Source organism: Agelaius tricolor, unplaced genomic scaffold, assembly GCF_023055355.1.
Source record: "Agelaius tricolor isolate 1412-34295 unplaced genomic scaffold, bAgeTri1.0.p SCAF_6, whole genome shotgun sequence".
NCBI classification, from domain to species: Eukaryota; Metazoa; Chordata; class Aves; order Passeriformes; family Icteridae; genus Agelaius; species Agelaius tricolor.
Genome location: NW_027269266.1, coordinates 20,551,142 through 20,572,339, shown reverse-complemented (window position 1 = coordinate 20,572,339; position 21,198 = coordinate 20,551,142). Strand labels below are relative to the sequence as shown.

The window sequence follows — 21,198 nt, the reverse complement described above, 5'->3', positions numbered from 1 at the left end:
AATACTGGTTCACCTAGTCTTGTTTCCAAACTAAATATAGAAGCACATCAGCCAATGCACATTTTTGACCCAAACTTTAATTAATCACAAATATTTTCCTCCCAGTGATAGAGAGAAGTATCACAACTCCTACAGGTACCTGAACATGACAGGGAGATTAAGTTATTTTTCCAACATAACTGCTCATAGTCTAAACAAAAATCAACAAAGTCGTACAAGAATTAAAAAAAAAGAAAAAAAGAAAATGCACACTTGGCTCAGACTCTCTCTGTAATATTTTCCACTCATTTTCTCCCCATACCCTGACAACTCCACAAAAAGTATGATTTACTTATGAAATATTGTCTTCCAGACTCACATGAAGAAATTAATTGGGGTTTTGATTTAGACTTGGGGCAGTGTATAATTGTATGAAGGTCATTTTCTTCAGCAAGACTCTGGTTTATAAGCAGACACATGTGAGTTTATGTTTGTGAGCATACTGGGTATAAGCATCTGCTGAAGGGAAAAGAATTCTGGCTGATGTTTATACAGCTGAAGCAAGGTTTATATACATTACATCCTAGGTCTGGAAAAGAGAACGTATGCAAAAAAAGACAAATGTTGACGATTCTTCCCTTCTCCTCTTGAAGGAATTCTAATTATGAATAGATGAGAAACCACAAACTAGAAATGTCCTGAGATATGCTCTGTGCTTCACTTTGACATCAACTGTTTTGCTCAGCTATTCCTGCTCAGAAATCAGACTCTGCTACCAAACACAAACGTGTTCAGACAAAGGCTGGGACGTTTCCTTTCAAGGTATGGCTGGTGACATGAAAGGATCTCTACTTTGCCCACCCTTCTCCATAATAATAACGTGACTGTCATTCTCTTCTAAGTAAATTAGTCGCTTCTACTTCCCATGCAATACATTCTCTTTCCCTCCTCTTCCTCAGTCATGATAAATCTCCATGTGACTTAGGCATCCCATAATTCTGCCTAATTGGTTTCAGCTGTCATTTTTGAAGCTGAAATGCACGGAGAGCCCGGGGCTTGTGAATAGAACAGGAAGCACTTCTAGCCTCATTCCCATCATGTAGAACCAGCAATGTGTAAGAGCCCTCCCATTAAAACAAAACCGGGAGGATTTGGCTGCCGGCGATGCCGTCGTGCAGCAGACAGATTGTGCTGCTCCACTGAGGCAGCCAGGCTCTTGTGAGCCATTCCTCTCTGTTCAAAGAACAGCACACATTATTTATGCCCTAGCAGCTTTCCCAACTAAAATACTTCCCCTTTTGTCACCAACAAATTCTTAAACCGATAATATAATTTACCAATAAAAGGATGGGCACCAGGAATATTTAAAGTGACAGGAGAATAAAAAAAGCTAATTCCTTTTAAATGGCGTGTATCCTCCAGCCTAAGCACTCTGCAGATTACTGTGCCACAGTTTAAACTTATTTCATGTCACTGGTATCTTCAAAAGTGTCAAAGACTTATTTTCATGTATTTCTGTGGCTTTCTATAATTCAATCTTTTCCCTTTATGAGGTGACACAGTGTTACCCCCATGCTAACAAAAAATACCGTCCAAGCTATCTCTGGGTGATACCTAAGCAACTTCCAGCAAAACAGCAGCAGGCAGCAGCACCAGCTGGGCTGAGCAGCAGGGGAAAGATCTATATTAGCGAATCAAGGAAGAAAAAACTGCCCCACAAGACACTCGTAATGAAAACAATTCTGCTAACAGATGTTTTTAGTGCCTTGGATTTCTCTCACACTGTCAACAAAGATAAGCATACTTCAAAATACATGAACAATACTATATAGAAAAGAAGACTAGGTGGTGGGGGAGTACATAATACAGATAGAAACATATCTGAAAATCCCAGAGAGAAAAGGGATACACAGTTGTCTGATTTTTGGCTGTTGCTAGAAAAGATAAATTTATTTATGGATACAAAGCCCTTGTTCATTCCACAGAGAATAATCTGGTTCCTTACAGGCAAGTGAAATGCACACCACTAAGGAAAGAATTGCTGAACTAAAAGCTCTTCAACAAAACACAGTTTTCTAAAGATGCCAGTTTATCCTCCTCCTTATTCTCTGTCCACCTTAATAATTCTATCAGCTTTGTGTTCCTAGTAAATCAGGTTAAGGAGACAAAACCCACTTAATTTAGTGAGATTATCTGAACAAAAGAATGACATTGCAAAAATAAGTAGGAATTCCTGTTTAGTGTGATCAAAATCTAGCACCAAATCATCAGCTTGTGCAAACTGTGATGGACTTAGAGACCTCAAAATGAACAGAGTTGGGACAATTTTTGCAAGCTGTTAACACATGTGCCCACAAGGATGGGCATGTGCATTTTCTCTAATTTGTTATGGCACTGAGCTTCCACAACACTGACCACGATATGCACATATAACAAACAAACAATCAAAAATAAATATGATAAAAATTTGAAGATACAAGAAAGTTTCTGGTTAGAGCATGGAAGATACCCATAGGCTCCTGGTGAGAGTACTTTCTGCAGGACCATGCAAGCAGAACTCATACATGGGAGGGAGGCTGACAATCCATGTACAGCCACACCAGTCAAGTATCCACATTAACATTGGCATGGCACTGGCCATGGATAATTCACTTGCATCCACAAAATCTCATCTGGCACAAGAGCCCTTCTATGGTGGTGTGTGCTGGGCAACAAAACAAACACCATCTTCAGGGCAGGAAATGACCGGTGTAAAGCCTTCCTTTAGAAACTTCCACACCCTACATAGACCTCTCTTCACCCTGAGTGATTTTTTTTCCTGTCATGTATCCTAATCCTAACTGTCCATGCATGATTGTAAGATTAATAAAAATTTTATAGGGAAAAACTCAGTTCAGACTGCAAGGCACACAAAAGAAAAATTATGCTTCCACAGATTAGATCCTCCTTATTCAAAGTAGTAAAACAGAAACAATCAATAGGGCTTTTTAACTTTCAAGAGCTGGCTCTGTTTATTACTCAAGCTTGGTTCTTGATTCTTCCTATTTAATATTTCTTAATTATCTTTTACATCATAAAACTATAAACATAAAAAATATCTGCAATTATTGATTTATTCATTCTGACTTCAGGATTTTACTACTTGTATTTTGCCTGAACTGCTTGCCCAAGTTTCTGTTTTTAAAGATTGCATAGATACATTTTTTATCAATCTGACTAAATTAGTACAAAGCTTCATACTTCATTCAGGAAGGAAAAAATCTATTTTTAAGATTTAGAATTATGGTAATCATCACTCTCCAAACACTAAGTTCTGGACTGGTGGTTTGTTTGTTTTTTCAATCTGCACTGAATAAATAAGAGCTTCACATTTTAAGAGGAATTAAGAGTTGCAACCCATATTATTAAAGAGAGCCTGAGGAAAAAAGTTTAACTAGAAAGGACAGTCTCTAGTGCAAGCTGAGATGTTGTCAGGTCTCACCTCAGAGGGAACTAGAAAATGCCAGTTCATGACAGAAATAAACATATAAGGAATATGTGGGATGCCACCAGAACTACTGATGATAGAGCTGTTTATAAATCTATAACATAGCGATAATTAATTACTAAAAAACCCAACCAAAATACCAACATGCACTAACAAACAAAAAGCACAAAACCAGAAGACTTTATTTTTAAAACTTTGTTTAAAGTAGTAAAATAAACTGGTATATCTTTTCTTCGGCTCCTGACACAGGAAAGCAACAGCATATTAACTTCATTGAAAGACTAAAGGTATTATTATTTTGCTGATGAAAGTTATGATGCAGAAAGATACATATAGAAAGGACTTTTAAAAATCTTATCTCTATCTATTATCAATGATAAAATTCTGTTGATTATTTGCCTGAAATTGTTCTTTGAAAACTGAAAGTATTAGACAAACCTTCACCCTATAGTAGCTTCTGAAGTGCTTTATTATTGTTAGCATGAAAGGGGCATTCCTTGAGTTTAATCTTTCTCTTCCTTACTGTAATTTCAGATTTTCTTTTTCATCCTCTTAACCATTCACATAGAAATAGGTCACTGACTTTCTCTATGATATATTTAAAGATTGTAAATGTCTCATCCTTTTTTTGTCCCCAACTCTTAAGAGCCCTACTTTGACTTTTCCTTAGAAGGCTTTATTCTTGATGTTTACTCACGCTTGTCTTTTTCCCCCTCAGGTCTCCAGCTGATTCATGTCTTTCTTGTGTTTACAAATTTACCCTTTAGGATGGTGGCCTTACTTGTACCAAGTAGAGTGCCATCACTGGTATGTCTCCTATGCACATGTAACTTACTACATGTATATGTTTTTGAGGGACTGCAATGACACTTGCACTTTTATCTGTAATTTAGGAAAAAACTAATTGGGACCTGTCAGAAAGTAGAATATCTCATGGGATTTCCAGTATTTCATCTGTCAGCTCAACTCCTGATGTTTCTTATGCTCTGATTTTGTTGTGTTTGGGGTGGTTTTTTTAATACTTACATTGAATGCAAGTGTTAATACTTAATACAAAGAAGAATAAATAATAGATGCTAATTATTAAATGGTGCACAGCACACCACAAATCTAACCAATATTTACTAACTGTTAATAAATTGTACAAAAAATGATCATTCAGATACATACAGCCTTCCAGCCTGTTGGATTGTAAATCTTGATTAACTTTATTAATACACCTATTCATCAGCATGTGCCCTCCATATGAAATCTACATAACATGTTGAAATCCAGCAAAGACAGGATCACAGAATCACAGAACAGGCTGAGCTGGAAGAAACCCACAAGGACCATCAAGTCCAACTCCTGGCCCTGCACAGCAGTACCCCCAAGAGTTACACCATGTGCTCAGGAATATTGCATGAGTAACATCTGTCCTTGCTAGACATGTGTAAACTTCTTAGCTAGCAGGAGTATTTTTATTTAAATTTAAATAAATTTTTCATTCCTTCTTTCCTACCAATGCCCATGTCTGGCAGAATCTTTACCTCTCAGCAAAGCACTAAACACTTTCCTTCTGAAATCCCACCTCAATCCCTCCCTCCTAAAGCCTATTTTGTTTGCATTTCCAGCCTATACTTGGACATCAGCAGCACCTGTCTCTGATCTGCTCATTAAAACTTGAAAAACAAGGCTTTTCCCAAGAGCACTATTCCCTTACTGCCTCTTCTCAATAGTACAGGATTTCCTTTCTCTCTGTTTACCCTCAGCCTTGATCTGTCATCTTTTTCACTGCAATTTAAGCAATGCAACTTATGGCAAGCCTGGGGCACGAGGCAGGGTTAAACTACAGGGGAGCAGCTCCTTCTCTGGTCAAGGTAAGCAGAAATTACTAAGTTCAGCTGCTCCCATGCCGGAGCCCTGAGTGGCTGCTCCTTGCCAGGGAGGACAAGCACGTTCACAGCAGGCAAGGGTGACTGCAGGCACCTGGCTTTGTGCAGAGCTTTCCTAGCTTTCAGTTCTTGCTTACCATGGCTGGACAGGCACCTTGATTTCAAAGGGGAAGAAAATCACCCATCATTTCATTCTCACACCAAAATAATGTAACTCAGGCTCCAAATGAGATTCGCTTTAAGTCAAGGGTTAGAAGACTCCTCCTTCCTTCTTGTGCCCAGTTTCTCCCTAGGTATTACACATCACTGAAGGATCCTAGCGAGAACAGCTCAAAGCAGCTCTGGGACATTACTGATTTTCCCTGCTCTCTCATCCACTAAAAAAAAAAAAAAGTGGCTTTTTTGGTTTGCTTTCACAAACAATCAATGCCACATACCTTTGGTTTCAACACTTGCTCCCTAATAAAATAAATAAAAATGGAAAAACAATAGTAGTCTTCAATCCAAATTATCAAAAGCTATAAGAAATTGAAATTTTTCAATGGAAAAATTTTTGATCCTTGCAGGTGATTAACTTTGCCCATTTTCTTACATTATGCTTTCTAAGTATTGTGTAAGACAAATTTGTCCCAAGACAAATTCAAAATCTCAGCCGTGTAATTCTTAATTCTGATAAAGAGTATACATGGCAATTTCCAATAAGCTTTAAAATGAGAAACTCACACCTATTCTTTTGTTACAGGAAATGGGAGGGAAATGTAACTAATAACTTTATTAAGTAAACTCATTGCATAACAACCTATTTTAGCTGCTGTAATGAAGCAATGAAAATTAAATGTTCTTCTTTAATGGAAAGGAATTTTTAGAAGCAAAAAACATACACAAATATTAAAATAGGCAAGGCAATTGAAAATGCTTGGGTTTAAATTACATTATTAGATTACTCTGGAGCTTTTTCACTGTTGAGGCAGACATAATATTGCTCATTACTCATCCTCCCAATTATAAGTATGTGTTCTTGTTGCAAACTTAGTTCATAAATATTGAAAGCATGATGTAAAGTATTGCTATACAAGCTCACTTGTACATGCTAGGAATAGGACGAGCTGCTGGTTCATTTATTGATAATAATATACTTACATAATTATGCATAATACTAAAAACCTCATTATCATTCTACCAAGCCTGTAGCAAATACGTTTTGCTTAGGATTACCTTTTAGCAATTATAGGTTTCTAAATTCAGTCATCTTCCTTCTAAATAAACAAGTGAAGCAGCAAACGGCAGCAGCTAAGGATCATTTTAGAGCAAACAGATGTGAAGCCATCTTCAGAGATGTCACCTATAAAATCCACCACCTCCTTGGGCAAAGCTGGCCACACCAGTGACACTGGCACTAAAGCCACCATCCCCATAAGATCACCTGAACTAACACCTACCCAGAGCCTGGCGAGGAAGGGAACAAAACCTTTGTGAGCAGTCACACACCTCCACTGAACTGTGAAGCTGAACTGACCTTTTACTTTGGGAAGTCACTTCAGTCTCAGACAGCAGACGCAAAGCGTGTCAACATCTCTTTTTCAGGTCTTGCTTAGCACATCCCAGTTAACTATACAGAAATAATTTTCTTTACCATTTATGTATGAAAGACTATCAGCCATTCAGGTTTTGTAGAGGAAATTCCAAGCAGTTAATTCTCAAAACTCCCCAGGAAGTAATGCCTCTCAGCCATCCAGTGATAAAACTGAGCTCTAAGCACACTTTGCATTATGCTGATGTAAGAGTTAACATATGCTTTAGTAACATGGTACTGTAGTCTAAACTATTTTCTACTAAGTTCTTTCATTTAAAAGGAGAAAGCTCCCTTTCTCCCACATAAATGTACAGCTCCACATCCACCACCAAACTGTTGACATGGAGAATGTCTGATAGTTGAAGATCGGGAGAAATTCAGAATTTTTAAAGACTGACTTTTCTTGGCTTTGCAGACCACCAAGGTTAAAGTTAAAAAAACTCTGTCATGTCTTCACCTGACAGACATACATATTTAAAAGAAAACTAATTTCAGGGACCCAGAGATTTTAATGACTGCCATGTTCCCTTTCAGAGGCTATTCTGCTTTCAGCATTTAACTTACTACCATAATGCATTTTGCAATTTAAAGTGCTGCTATATGAAATTAAATTTCATTCTACTCTTTTGGGGTCAATGCTGAAACCAAACACCTCTGTTAACCTCAGACATTTCACTAATATTATTTTCCCTAAGGAATCATCTCCAACCTAGCAACCCAAAGTTTCCATTTTCTGAGAACTCTCGGATCACTAACTGTTCATTCCTAATTTAGTCAAGACAACTCACTCAGATGTCTTTTATTATGTTTGAAAAGGTCAGTAGTAATCAATGGCAATAGTATCAGTTCCATGATATCCCTTTATGAAATAAATCAAATTCAATTCCTTTTAGGTTAGGATTCAGTCATTCAAAAACCTACACCACCATGTAATTTTAATCACATGAATATTTTGACTTCTTTCAGTGCAAATTACTCATATGATTGAGCTAAACCATGTACAGGTGTTGAAATAACAACAAACCAGACATTATAGATACAGAGCTCAGTAACACCAATTACACAGCTAGATTGCATACTCAATCAGCCAAAATTTGTACTTTTAAATGGGCAACTGTAATTTTTGCCTCTGCACATTCACACCATGCACTGAATGGAAGATTTATAACCAAAGGAACAAATGAGATCCTTGCAATCATGCAATTAAAACCTGTATCATGCACACTCAGAAGAATTCATTTCAGGTTATGTGGCCATTCTCAAGCATTATCAGATAGCATTCACTGCTTGATCAGACTATAACTTTACATTACCAAACAATGAAAACAGACTTTTTAAAAGAAATTCTGTTCTCAAGGCACAGGAGCATGTTACAATGTCATTATTATGCAGTCTTTATGCTGTTTGGAGAGACTAAAGTATCCTTTCTTTCTTCCCCAGCAGCATCTTGAGAGACTGCCTACCAGCCTAAACATTAAAATATACTTGGATCAGTTGCTAGAAACCATTACTAAATGAGATTCTCACACAGTCTCAATAGCTACCAAATACCATTGGAACCAAAAGGTGCAACCTCCAGCAGCACTGGTTCCTTGCTGAAAAACAGCTTAGTGAATCCAGAAGAATGTGCCACTGCATGAAGCTTAATCTGTGTCTGTACATGGCTGGGAGCCAGAGTCTTAAACAACCTTTCTTAAACAACCTGTCCAAACAACCTTACTGGATATAAAATCCAGAAACTTGCATCAGTGTAATAAGCAAAATGTAAAATCCATCAATTTGAAATTAGTGTAATAGGCAAATCTACTTTAGGGAGAAACCTATTTTAGGGAGAAACATATTCTATACATCTAATTTCTCAACCAGTTCTGAAGAACACAGCTAAATACAGCTGCTGATAAATGGGATTGCAAAATGTATTCATGTAAAGATATGCAAATAAGTGTACACTGACCATTACATAAAATTAAGTATCAAGGCTTTTCCTATGTTAATTCAGTGTGTAAGTCAGGAGCAGGAAAATTACTGAATTTTAAAAAAAGGAATTAAATTTTTATTACTGTTCCAATATCTGAGGTAAAAAAATACATACTGTATCAAATGCTCAGCAGGCTGCTGCAGCTGAATGCCCTCACCCTCAGAGTGCAGCACATTTATGTAAATACACAAGGTGAATGGCTTCTCCAGACAGGGTTCTGTGATGCTGTGTGCATGGTCATGTAAAAATTAAGGCCTGCCCCCAAGAAACACACAAAATAATTTCATCTGTCTTAAGCAGAGTTGTATTTAGAGTAATGCTAGCAACCACTGTACTTTATAAACAGTGTCTTACAGACTATAATACAATAACTGATATGATACTGAAAATCTAACGGTGTCTAAAGTCATTTGTTCCTTTTACATTACATGTTCTTGGACCCATCTGTGAAAACTGGGAGGTTAATTATGATAGTACATTGCATAATTCCACAGCTAAATGCTGAAGTAGTTCTACATAAATGCCATATGTTTGTCTTAGAAAAACTAAAAAGATTAATTAGGAGGCCAAGGCCAGTACTTTGGAAAGTAATACTTTCGACACAATTAGATCCTTACACTGTCTACTATGTAAATTGATGTTTTAATTAATAGGTTAAGCATTAGTCATGGAAAAACTAAAAAAATCCCAAATTCCAAATTGCATGCATCAGACATTTTTTTACAGATGTCACTTATAAAAAGACACTCGGCACAAGCCAATCACAAAAAAAAAGGCAATTTAAACTTGATATAAGCTTTTCATCAAGGAGCTACCTGTTAAGCATTTCAGTCCTGTTTTTTCCCTACATTATTCTCACCTATTTAAAGTTACCTGATCACATCAGTAAAGAAAAAGCTCCAATAAACAAATTATAACTAGGAAGCAGAGTATGTTTGAAAAGTCAACTCAACATTCTAAGGGCCTTCATAGCCTAGCAGCCACTCCATCTCTGAATCTGAAACCCAGCTTTTAGCCTACTCCACTACAAAGCAAAATCTCTTACAGCCATCACTCTCCTGAATAAAGGGCTATTTTGGCCTAATTCATAGATCACTGATGGTAAAGAGAGCACTTCCATAAAATTCAATACATTCTGGACCATATCTAGAACATACAGTCACTTTACTCACCACATATTCAAACACAAGTGTCAAGGTCTCCTTGGTGTGAATGATGTCATGAAGCAGCACAATGTTTGCATGTTTCAATCCTTTCAAAAGAGAAGCTGAAAAGCAAAACATAAATGTTATCTTAAAGAGTATCCAGGTATTTTATATTGATTTGCCCTCCTTTTTTAGTGACTTAAATGAGCTTCATAACCTGACAACCAGTAGTTGTACTTTAGTATCTTCTATGTTCATGAGTTTCACACATCCAGTTTTTGAAGATCACACCTTCCCATTCAATGCTATTTTTCTCCACCTTGCTGGTCAAACTCAGCCTCACTCTGAGGCCAAAATGAGCTGGAGCAAGAGATTCTTCCTTTATACAACCTCCTCTAAGTGAATCACTCATGTCAGAGCAACCAGACACCAAGAGCACTCCTACACTCAAAGTCTTTTTTTCCTCTCAGACAAATTCCAGCATGTCTTTTCAAAGCATAATCTTTCCTATCCAACACAACAGAGTTGCTGTCTAAATTAAGTGCAGTGTCTATCCTAAGAAAAGAGTTTTTAATATTCCTTTCTCTCAAATATAACAGATATAATGAATCATTTGTATTAGCCCCTGAGAATAAAGACATTGTACTTTCTCACTATATTTTTTAAAGGTACTAGCTCATGTTTTCAGAAAAGACAAAGACTTATCTAGTGAACTTTCAGGTAATCTCCTTCACTAATTTTTTTTACAACCTAATACATATTTAATGTTCATTCCATATTACATATTTAATGTTCCACAAGATGTGGCATATTTTAGCAATATATGCTGACAAGCCATGTGTTGTTACCAACGTCGTTCTGTTGTCGGTGCCTTGTCATCTCATGCATACATCTGAGCAGGACTATCAGTCACCCTAGCAAGTAAATAATAGATACAAAGACATGCAAATGAGTGGCACATTTCTAAACTGAATAATGTGGAACTTTCTTCTCTCACCCTTCTACTTTTGTCAAAGAAAAAAAATGAAAGGCCAAATGTGTGTCTCAATCCTTTACTCTGCTGAAAGGAAACTCCAGTGCTTCCACAGCACTGTTACCCCTTGCTGTCCTATTCAGGGTTTTCTATCAGGCTGAGGTAACTCCAGGGGGCATCTGGCTTTGAATTAAGATAAGTACATATCATCTCTCATTCTGGTCTTTAGGAGATCAATCTGACAAGTTAATCACTCTAGGAAGCAACACAAAAGCAACATGGCATCTGGCTGCATCAGTGTTCCTCCACAAGTATCCTTAGCATCAAACTCTGGGATTCATCCTATGCAGAAGGCAGACAGCAAAGGGGAAAATACCACAAAGCTGCTTCAAAGTGAGTATCATCACAGACATGATGAAGACAGGACTGTAAACCTGCAAGGAAGCTCTATGACCAAGAATGAGGCAACCCTACAACCTGAATGAAGAGGTGACAAGAAAAATTTCAAAAGAGTTTGCTTTAGCCTGCACTCCAAAGCTCATGCTATTTAGAGAGCCAGCACAGAGGAGTCTTTCCTGTGCTCTGATTTTGTTGCCACTGAGCTGTAAAACAGCTACTGTAATTACAAATAAGAATTTTAGACATTTGATCAGTGCATGTCTAGAAACTGCTAATATCCCACAAATTAAATAGAGGCCTTTTTCAGAAAAGAAGAGCCGTGAGCAATTTCCAAGGGATGCCCATCTTAGAACTTGGACAACTTGGAACTAAAGCTCAGAGAGAGTTGGATATGTTGGGGTTTTTTTAAAGACAATGATGAGAAATTGCTACTGGGAAAAGGTGTGGAGACACAAAAAAAGAAAGAACAACTGTTCTGAAAGGTACCTTCTAAGAGGAACAAGAACTTGTAACCTGGGGAAACCATAAGAAGATTTCACCCGAAGTAACTGAGGTTTTCACCAGCTCTTTCCTCAAACTTTATTAAACAACCACACATTCACAGACACTGTGAAAAAAACTTCCTCCTAGCAGAGCCTGTGTCAAACTCTAATAGTATTTATGGCCTCTGTCAGCTTTTGCTGTTCAGATCATCACCTGAGGCCTTTAATTCCTCTGGTTGGCCATTACTTTGTTGCTAGAATCTCTATAAGGGTCATTAAAGCTTAAACAGCACATTGAAAGCAGCTTACCTCAAGGTCTTGGCAAATACTGTCTTTTCCCTTCAGTCCCCTCCCCCACTCTTATTTATCTTCTCAAATATCCAGTTCTCCCCTTTTACAGCCTCAGTAATCAGCATCTGCCATATATTACAAATTTCACCTGCAGGGTGAAATTTGTGTCTTCTCTATTAGTCCAAGTGAATAGTCCAAGTAGGTAATATAGCACAGAGAGCAAAATCATCTTAATTGCATGAATTTTACACTGCAGAAATAACCAATTACACTATGAATTGATATTGTGAGAAAACAAATATAACTGGTGAAAGTAAGAGAATTACCCTACATGTTCTTCTATCAGGACTTACCATTAAGAAGATTGCCTGTCTTGTGAAAACACTGCTTTTTTTCTTTAAAAAAAAAAAAGAGGGTGGGAGGGAAATTAAAAAGAGAAAAAAAAAAGGGAACAGAGAGGAAATTAAAGAGAGGAAAAAAAAGTTGTATGAAACAGGTAAGCTGTTTCTTCTTCCACAGACTACTTTAAAAACAAAATGAAATATGAACCATAATATGGAGGTTTTTTCCAGAAAAACAGCTTTTCAGCTGTTTTGACCTCTACACCTCCTCTTTTGGGCAAGTTTTTACAGGAAGGGGATAGAACTTTGGATGAACTTCACTAATTCAAAGACAAAACCCAGAAATCCACATCCAAAAGAATAAAAAAGAGTCCAGAGAATCTGTCAGCATCACTTCAGACAAGGCTGACTTTACCTTTGAAGCTGCCAATGCAGCTGCTACTGGAGCTCAGTAAGAAGTCAGGTACTGCTGTGCCTGGTGTTACTTCTAGAACAAAATAATTCTGTCAGAGAAGGCCATCTCCACCCAGTGATTATTACCCATGGTCTTCACACAGAGTTGTTTTCTTCTAAGATAAAAGGACTAAAATGTTGTTGAAAAAACATTGCAACAACTCACAAAAGTGGAACCAATGTACTAGTACTCACTGTACTCTTAACATGAATTTTTAATAACAAAATTATACAATAGTGCTTCAAAAGTACTGGCATTCTTTTTTTACCCTTGGTATGAAATGTAAGATAAACAGATGGCAGCACTTTTAATTAACTTCTCCAAAGAGTTCTGAGGAGGAACAGCAGCAAGGAATGTTAAAATTCATTTTTAAAACACTTTGGACAAAGTATTATATGGGTTTGAATGGCCAGGTGCTTTTTCTGTCACCTGTGTTTGCACAGTCCCACACAGGCAATTCTAATAGTAAAACCCAGGGAAGGCGAATTGTTGACATACTTCAACAATTAGCAACATCCCAGATGATGATTTCTGTGACTTTTACACAAGCTCATGATATGAGTTGCTAAATGTACCAACACTCCACACTTTCCATCAAGGGCTAATAACCATATTTGCATACTTAAAGGAAACACATTGCATTTGCTTGAATAAGCATCACAGGCTTCGCTTCCAACAAGGGAATGCTCTCATCTATTATGAGCTCCTGGCAAGCTGCCATATCGCTTGTGCTGGTCAAGGAGGTTTTTGCTGTTCCCAGATGAGCTGGATTCTAAAGTACACTCACTCCACGAGCAAGGCAAGCCAGATGGACTGCAGCCAAGTCTTACCCAAAACCTGAGCAGCATCAGTAAATCAGTGCTTCGCTCCCTGCGGGGTTTACAGCATCAGCTCAAGCCTGACACTCCATTTAACAAAGCCTTGTGACTTTTAGATCAGCCTCGGCTTGGGAGTGTTTTGAAAAAGGCTATTCCCATATCTCATAAAGTAATATTTCACAGCTGTTTGATAAATTCAACAAAAGTCACTATTACTATTGACTCCCAGGTCACATGGAAGAACTTTTCACTAGCAAAGATAGTAGCTGTGGACATGGTAAGTACATTAAGCTCAAACATTAATAATGCTCCTTTGATCATCCATTCAGTCTTTCAATTCCTGAGTATCATTTTATTCTATCTTTGTGAAAAATCACAAATCTCCACTGTGGCTTTAGACAGAAGAGTCACCCATGATTTTCAAACTGGCTGATATTTCAGTGACCTGGAAGCTTTTCTTAGCAGCAGCAGAACTCAGCCTCATGCTGTTCATATGCACCATAACGTACAAGTGCTGATGATACTCTCTCATATTTCCACATTTTCAACATTTTTCTAAAAAACATAGCTATAAAAATACCTGCTTTCCTCAGTAGCTGGGGTGTCCTCTGGGATTACCATGCACCAATGCTAACAATTGCTCATGCTGCTACTCACATGCAGTGCTCACCCTTTCTCACTGCCACTCCAGAAAGATTTCTCTCATCAGGAGACTTTTGAAGACTGCACACCATGGAAGCTTGCGCTTCTCTAATGCTGTTAAAGCAACCGTGCATCTTTGCTGCCCTGTTGGATTTCTGACACGCCAAAGAACACATATTCTAGTCAGTAACACAAATCTGTGAAAGCAAGTAAGCTGCTGTGCTTCAGAGCCAAACAACTTATCTTTAAAATTCTGCAGCTTGTCACACTCTGCAGACACAACGGTGCTCTCTGTCAGAGTGCCAACTTCCTTGCATACACAGTTGGGATCAGCCTCTGAGCTCTCCTGGAAAGGCATCCTTAGTGAGAGAACATTCATGGGGTTTTTTTTAATAATCATGTTTTCTGAACAAACACACTCAAATGTGTCTCACTGCCTGCACAAACTACAGTTCTGCTTCTTTCCCAGCAACTTATTTTCAATCTATACATCTTTCATAGCAATTTTTAAAATTTGGCCTGAGAGCACAAAGTCCCATATACTTCTCATCCACTTCCCACACAGCAGGGTTTTCTGTGTGCAAAATGTTACTTAGAATTCTACCACAGAGACAGGAATTCAGCACTCTGTTGGTTTTGCAGCAATAAATATGCAGTAATTTCCTCCTCAGAAATGCAGTCCCCAAATCTACACTTTGCTGTTTTCCAGTTCACCCATCTGAAATGATTTACTATGAGCAAATAGCTTTGCTTCCCTAGCAAAAGCAAAATTAAACTCAGTGAAAACTGTACATCCTGGGTAAGACCACACTGACCAGAAACTTCCCATCTTCTCACCACAGGACATATTCTGCAGAATTATTATTATTTATAGCACATATGTAATCCCAAGTAATTGATTTTAGAGCTGCATATCTATAAACACACAGAATTGATCAGCTTCCATTCTGATCTTAGTGGACACAATGCAATAAAGATAGGTAGGTCACTCTTCAGCTTGGAAAACTTTTTAGGAGGGAGTTTCATAACAAATTGCAAAAGAATTTGTGAGCTACAGAAAGAAAAGAAAAGCAGAACAGAAAACTTTAGATGGGTTGTTACATGAGCTTAGCTCAATTGCCTTCTTTACAGCTAATTCCACTCTCATAAAAGTCTCTTCTAGATCTAATGAATAGTCCTCATTCTAGTTTTTTATTAAGTCAAAAAAATGACAGTCTTCACATGCTTGCAAGTACTTGGTAGTCCTTCAACTGTAGGTTGCTTTGCTGGAGGGACTACATGGATCAAATTAGCTTCATGTACCTCCTCAGCTTCAATTCAGGCTTTCATGACAGATTTGAAATTTTAACAAATATTTTTTTGTTTGTGAAATTTATTCTTGCTGCTCCTGCTTGAAAGTGTAGTATGCTATTAGAGGAGAAATACAGAAAAAGGGGGTGTGTAGCAATGCATAGGTACCATCAAAGGTTCTTTTTGTTACAGCTGTAATCCCCTAAGCAAAAGGCAAGTCACAAACCTGCTAAAATCTCTTTGCCTATTGAACTGGAATAAAACACTGGAAGGACTGATCAAATAAGCTCTGAAAAGTACTACAATATATTATTCTAACAGTTATAGAGAAGACTGCTGCCATATGAAATGAATGTCTCTTTCATTACATTCTAGATATAAATACATGCATTGTGTATTGTTCCCAGTGCTCTTCCAACACAAGTGCAGATGGAGGTTAAAAATAATGAGACATCATCCTATTAAAGCCAGACTCTTTTGGAAAGCAATTACAATATGCTACTCCTATCTTGTAGCAGCCAGTCATATTTTGCCTTCCCTATCCATTTCAGTATTCAAGAGGAAGAAACTGCGTAACCCAAAAATATGCAGTGCTTACAGAAAACAACTCTATAATGCAGGTAGCCTGTGAAAGCAGGAACATTTCTATTACTTTTTGATGCACACATAGCATGACCAGGAATAATAACACAATCTGTTTAGAAAATCATCCCTGACTGGTTTTAGCCCTGTTATTGTGATGAATTTCAGACACTGTCTTCACATAAATAGCTATCTACCTTAGGATTACTTAGGAAGTTTCCAACCTAAATAGTTCCTCCCATCTCTCAAGAACAGGCTTTAGTAACAACTTCTGTAACCCACAGAATAACTTTCCCTTTGGGAAAAAACCCAAGGTCCTCAACCCAGTGTTTTGGACTAGAGATTAAAAATTTGGGAAGAGGCATTTAAAATAGAAATACACACTTTGCCATCTCTGTGAAACTACTCTAAATTTGGTTAAGTTAAAGCTTTGGAAAGCTTTTGTCTCTTTGGGTCAGCCTGACTGTCAGCAGTGCGAAAGGAAGGAGGAATACCTGAAAGGGGAGGGGCTGTGATCCACAGTGGAAGCTAGGACAGCTGGGTAAGGAGAAAAAAAAGCCACAGCACAAATGAACATCCTTCACAGGTGGAAAAATGCAGGAAGTGGAAAGAGCACATAGACAAGACAGAAAAGGGACAGGATGCAGAGCACAAAGTGAGCAAACACGTTTTGGGGGAAGTACACAAGGGCCTGCAGACACTAGGACAGACCCTCCACTGAAGTCCATACAAGAACCCAAGATTCCCACTGCTTTCAGCAGGAATCACTGAAAGCATCTGGCAGTTTTCCTCATTCTCCTGCAATTTCAGCCTACAGAGAGAAGCACCCTTCAAAGTAGCAGTTAACATTTCAGTTCAAGCAGGATGTGTTCATATGAGAGCTAGAAAATATATTGAAACATTGGAGTGAGACGCAACACCAGAAATATAAGAGATACTTCCACTTGTTTTTCAAACACTTGGAACATTACTTACACAAAAATCCAAATTAAAATAAACAATGCTAGGCCAAGTGCTCAAAACAGAGATGGACTACAATTACAGGGGCTGTGACAATGCAAACTCTATTCCTGATGTCACTACCATGAGAAGCCAGTGTTTCAGTTCACAGCTGCTTCAAATCTATCTATCTCACACTTCGACAACCTGCAAATTCACAGCCCAACTTCTCCTGCAGTGGCCAACTTGTGTGCTTGTACCCATTAACTGTTCCCAGGTCTTTAATTTTGTGTTACAGGTGGAATAAATACAGTGGAAGGATCTTGCCCATTCATGAGAGAAGGTGAAAACTCTATGAGGTCTAAGTCAGAAGAAAATCAGCCTGATCTTTACCCTTACCTTACCACTGACTAAGCATAACTTTAAGTCGCTCAAGCTGATAATATTACCATGTTCCTCATTTTCTGAACATTTCCACTTTTGGTCTTCATTCACACTTCCCAGAACAGCAGAGTGCATACAATTATTACAGAACCCCAAGCAACACTGTACACTGATATTACCCAGCATTATGCAAGTACTTTGAAAGTCATCTCAAAATCATCATTTAAAAGGACTCTTTGCAAGTGGGGTGCTGTCAAGATGAACAAATATTTAAGTAGTCAGAGTAGAGTGACAAGTGTTCTGGAAATTTTTAAAACCATCTGTGTTTTAGTAATGCACAGTAGGTGCCTATAGCTAGAGCCACCCATCAAGAACATTAAATTAAATTAATCGATCATCATCTGACACAGGCAGAGATCACACAGCAGGAGCAAACATGGTGCTGTTGTGTAATTAAGGAAAGAGCAGTAGAAGAAGAGAGACCAAATTAAGTTTTCTCAGATAAACTTAATTCTGACAACTTCTAAATGATTGACTTTGCAATCATAATAAAGATCCGCTGCTGTAAATGGTATATCTGCAATATTAGTATTACATTGTCCAAATGAGGGAGTAAATAACCAAGTACCAGCACTGAACCTCACGCTCTGCTGAAGTCAATGAGCATTTTGTTACTCACTTTTACCAATGCATCAATATGACAAGAAATCACTTAACCTTATGTACCTGCAATGAATATTTTTTTTGTACACAGAAGACAGAAAAGCATCACAGGAAATAATTAAATTGCATTGACACAAAACTCAGTTGCCTACCAGCATGCTTGAGCCACTACTTACAAATGAGGAATTCTACAGAAAAGCTATTTTAGAAAAAAATTACTTTTGCTCTATTTCTCAGTGGGCCATTTCCTTCAGAAAAAAAAAAAAACTGCACAAAAAGCAGACTCATTTGTCAGCACACACTTCAGGCGGCAGGAAAAAAAGGCTTGTGGCATATGTCTTGCTATTTTTCAAAAAGGGAGCGAGACAGGAGTCTTTAAAAGATCATGTCAATTTTCTTCTTCTGGGTGGGTGAGGCTCAACATGCCTCTTCGCCCATAAGTGGAAAATAAAGCTGGAATGCTCATAGCATTGCTGTGTCTCTTGTGGAATGGTTTAGATGTTAAAAAAAGGCAGACTCGGTAGAAAGCTAGCAAACAACTCTTTTTACAACTATTTTAGTAAACAAAATCAATCACAGTGAAACTAAGGCATACTGCTCCGTAACTGAAAAGAGAAAAAACATGGAGTATATATCTAAGAAAAGAACAAAAATGTCATAATGAAGCAAATTAAATGCAGTTACTGTGTAACTTGCCCTAAAAAGCAATTCAAAACAATGAACTATTAGCTCTGAAGCATCATTAGAATGAATGATATATGAATAATAGCTAGAACATTTTTAAAACATGTTTAAGGACAGGAAATAACCTTAATTCAGACTAGATCTCTTTGATGCCTTTTATAAGATTTGTAATTTATTTTTCTTTCTCATCTAAAAATATGCTAAGCATGCAGACTACAAAATGGCAATATTCCCACAAGTAACTTGTAAACTAATTTCTACCATGAAAGAAGCAATAGTGATGAAGCAAGTTTGCAGACACTATAGCAGCAAAACCTAGTGAAGGTTAAATTCTTTTCCAGACTAAATTAGTTGAAAGCTTATATTGGCAATGGACAGCCATGCTCTACCATGGCCAACAAAGCCCTTTGGTACCAACACTGCTGGATATCTACTATACAAGCACATAATCTGAAAATACATTCTAAGTGGTTTTTTCCACATGTGAAGGCCCTATCAATTCACAAGGGGCAGATATATGTTCCTCCTTCTGCGTTTGCCCTGTGGTCTCTAGGTATTGCCTTGGTTCTCACCCCATCACTGAACTGTCATTTACTCTTGCAGTTCATAGTACCCATCAACAGTGTCAGTTGAATTCAAAGTGCAAGCAATGGAGAGGAAACAGAAAAATTTGGAGTCCTAGGATTTTTGCTTTATTCACCTCAGAATGTAACTATATCCAAATCAGTATGACTTCAAACTTTGCAAATTTACATTTAAATGACAGTGAGACCTGTTATTATCACGGCACTCTCTAGAGCAGCATGTGCTTATTGAAAGGTTGGGGACATTGTTCAACTTGGAAATATGTGCTATACAGAACAAAAATTTTCATTCAAGCAGAAGATAGCAAGTCCTGTATGTTTCTTTAAAAAGCAGCTGGCCCTCATAGAGAGCCAGAGAGGTGCCAGAACAGAAAAGATGAGCTGAAGGAATGTCTCAGCTTCATGGAGTTGACAGCCATAGCTGACAGTGACAGGGTGCAAAAGTTAAGTGATGCTCAGAGGAGACCTAGTTGAGGTAAGGTAGTGATTTCTATCCTCCTGCTTTTGCTAAAAACATACCCATAATTTTCAAGTACAGATTCAAAATTACCTGTGCAGATGCAGGACATAGATCAAACTATGGATCTAAATCATACAGGAAGCCATTCTGAGCAATGACATAATTAAAGCACACCTAAGAAATGTGAGAAAACACATTAAAAGGATCTTTGAACATAACCCATTAACACCACAGGTGGTAAGAATTTTTTTTTTAACGGACAACTCAACAGCTTGTCTGTCTACTACATACAGATTTAAAACATCCAGCCCTCTTGAAAATATACTCAGTTCTTCCATCCTGTTGTGTCATTCATCAATTATAATTACAGCAATTTACCGTTTGCTTTTCCAGATAAAATTCTTTTTATAGAATCATAGTAATTAACAATGACAGTAGCAAAATTGATAGCCCTGCTTCTTAAAGTACCCATTCCTCTAAAATGACACTACTGCCTTAACAGACTTTAAACAAATGTCCTCATCTTTTTCCAATTTATGTCTAACAGTGTTTGTTCCAGTCAAAACAGGTCAGCTCTTTTCCAAGAGAGAACTAGAGAACAAATATGCTTTTTAATGTTGCTGTCCTTTTTTTCAAACAGTTCTCTGAACTCATTCACTGAAAGGGGGCCTTCAAAAGTAAGACTTCAGATGAAGGAAATGCTTTTTCTAGTTTCCATGAAAATTTGTCCAATTTCTCAAAGTTTACATCTAGTCAATGGAAAATTGTACTTTAAAGCTGCACTTAGCAGCTAAAATATCCCAGAGAATCCATCCTCCATTTCTGAGCCAAGAACTCTGGAGTACAACACCAGTCATAGATAGGAGAGTGTCATCAGGAGAACAATTCTAACAGTTTCCCCAAAATCTCAATCACAAACCTGATTTTGGCTGAATGCATCCCCAAGTCCTGTGCTCCACTTCTGCTCCCCCCTCGTCAACCCTGCTAATGAACAAACGGTGGGAAATGCTAACCCTGTCCAGCTAGATTTCCCATTCTCCATGCCACAGGCTCCTGACTGAGGCCAGTCAAAGTCATCAACCTTTCCCTTCTTGCTACTGTTGTTTTCTACCCTGGTGCTGCTTTGAATGACCCTAAATCTGCATTCTTCCAAGCTCACTGGCATAGTTGGTGTAA

General features: G+C 37.8%; 1 protein-coding gene across 7 annotated transcripts in view; it reads right to left on the bottom strand.

Annotated features, from left to right (window-relative positions):
• CDK14 (cyclin dependent kinase 14) overlaps positions 1–21,198 on the bottom strand; it is a 346,858-nt gene that overhangs the window by 203,972 nt on the left and 121,688 nt on the right. For all 7 annotated transcript variants that reach the window (XM_071428970.1, XM_071428969.1, XM_071428973.1 and 4 more), the window contains one exon: positions 10,064–10,158. In XM_071428970.1, coding sequence (XP_071285071.1) covers positions 10,064–10,158 — 95 coding nt within the window. The remainder of the gene's footprint in view (positions 1–10,063; positions 10,159–21,198) is intronic.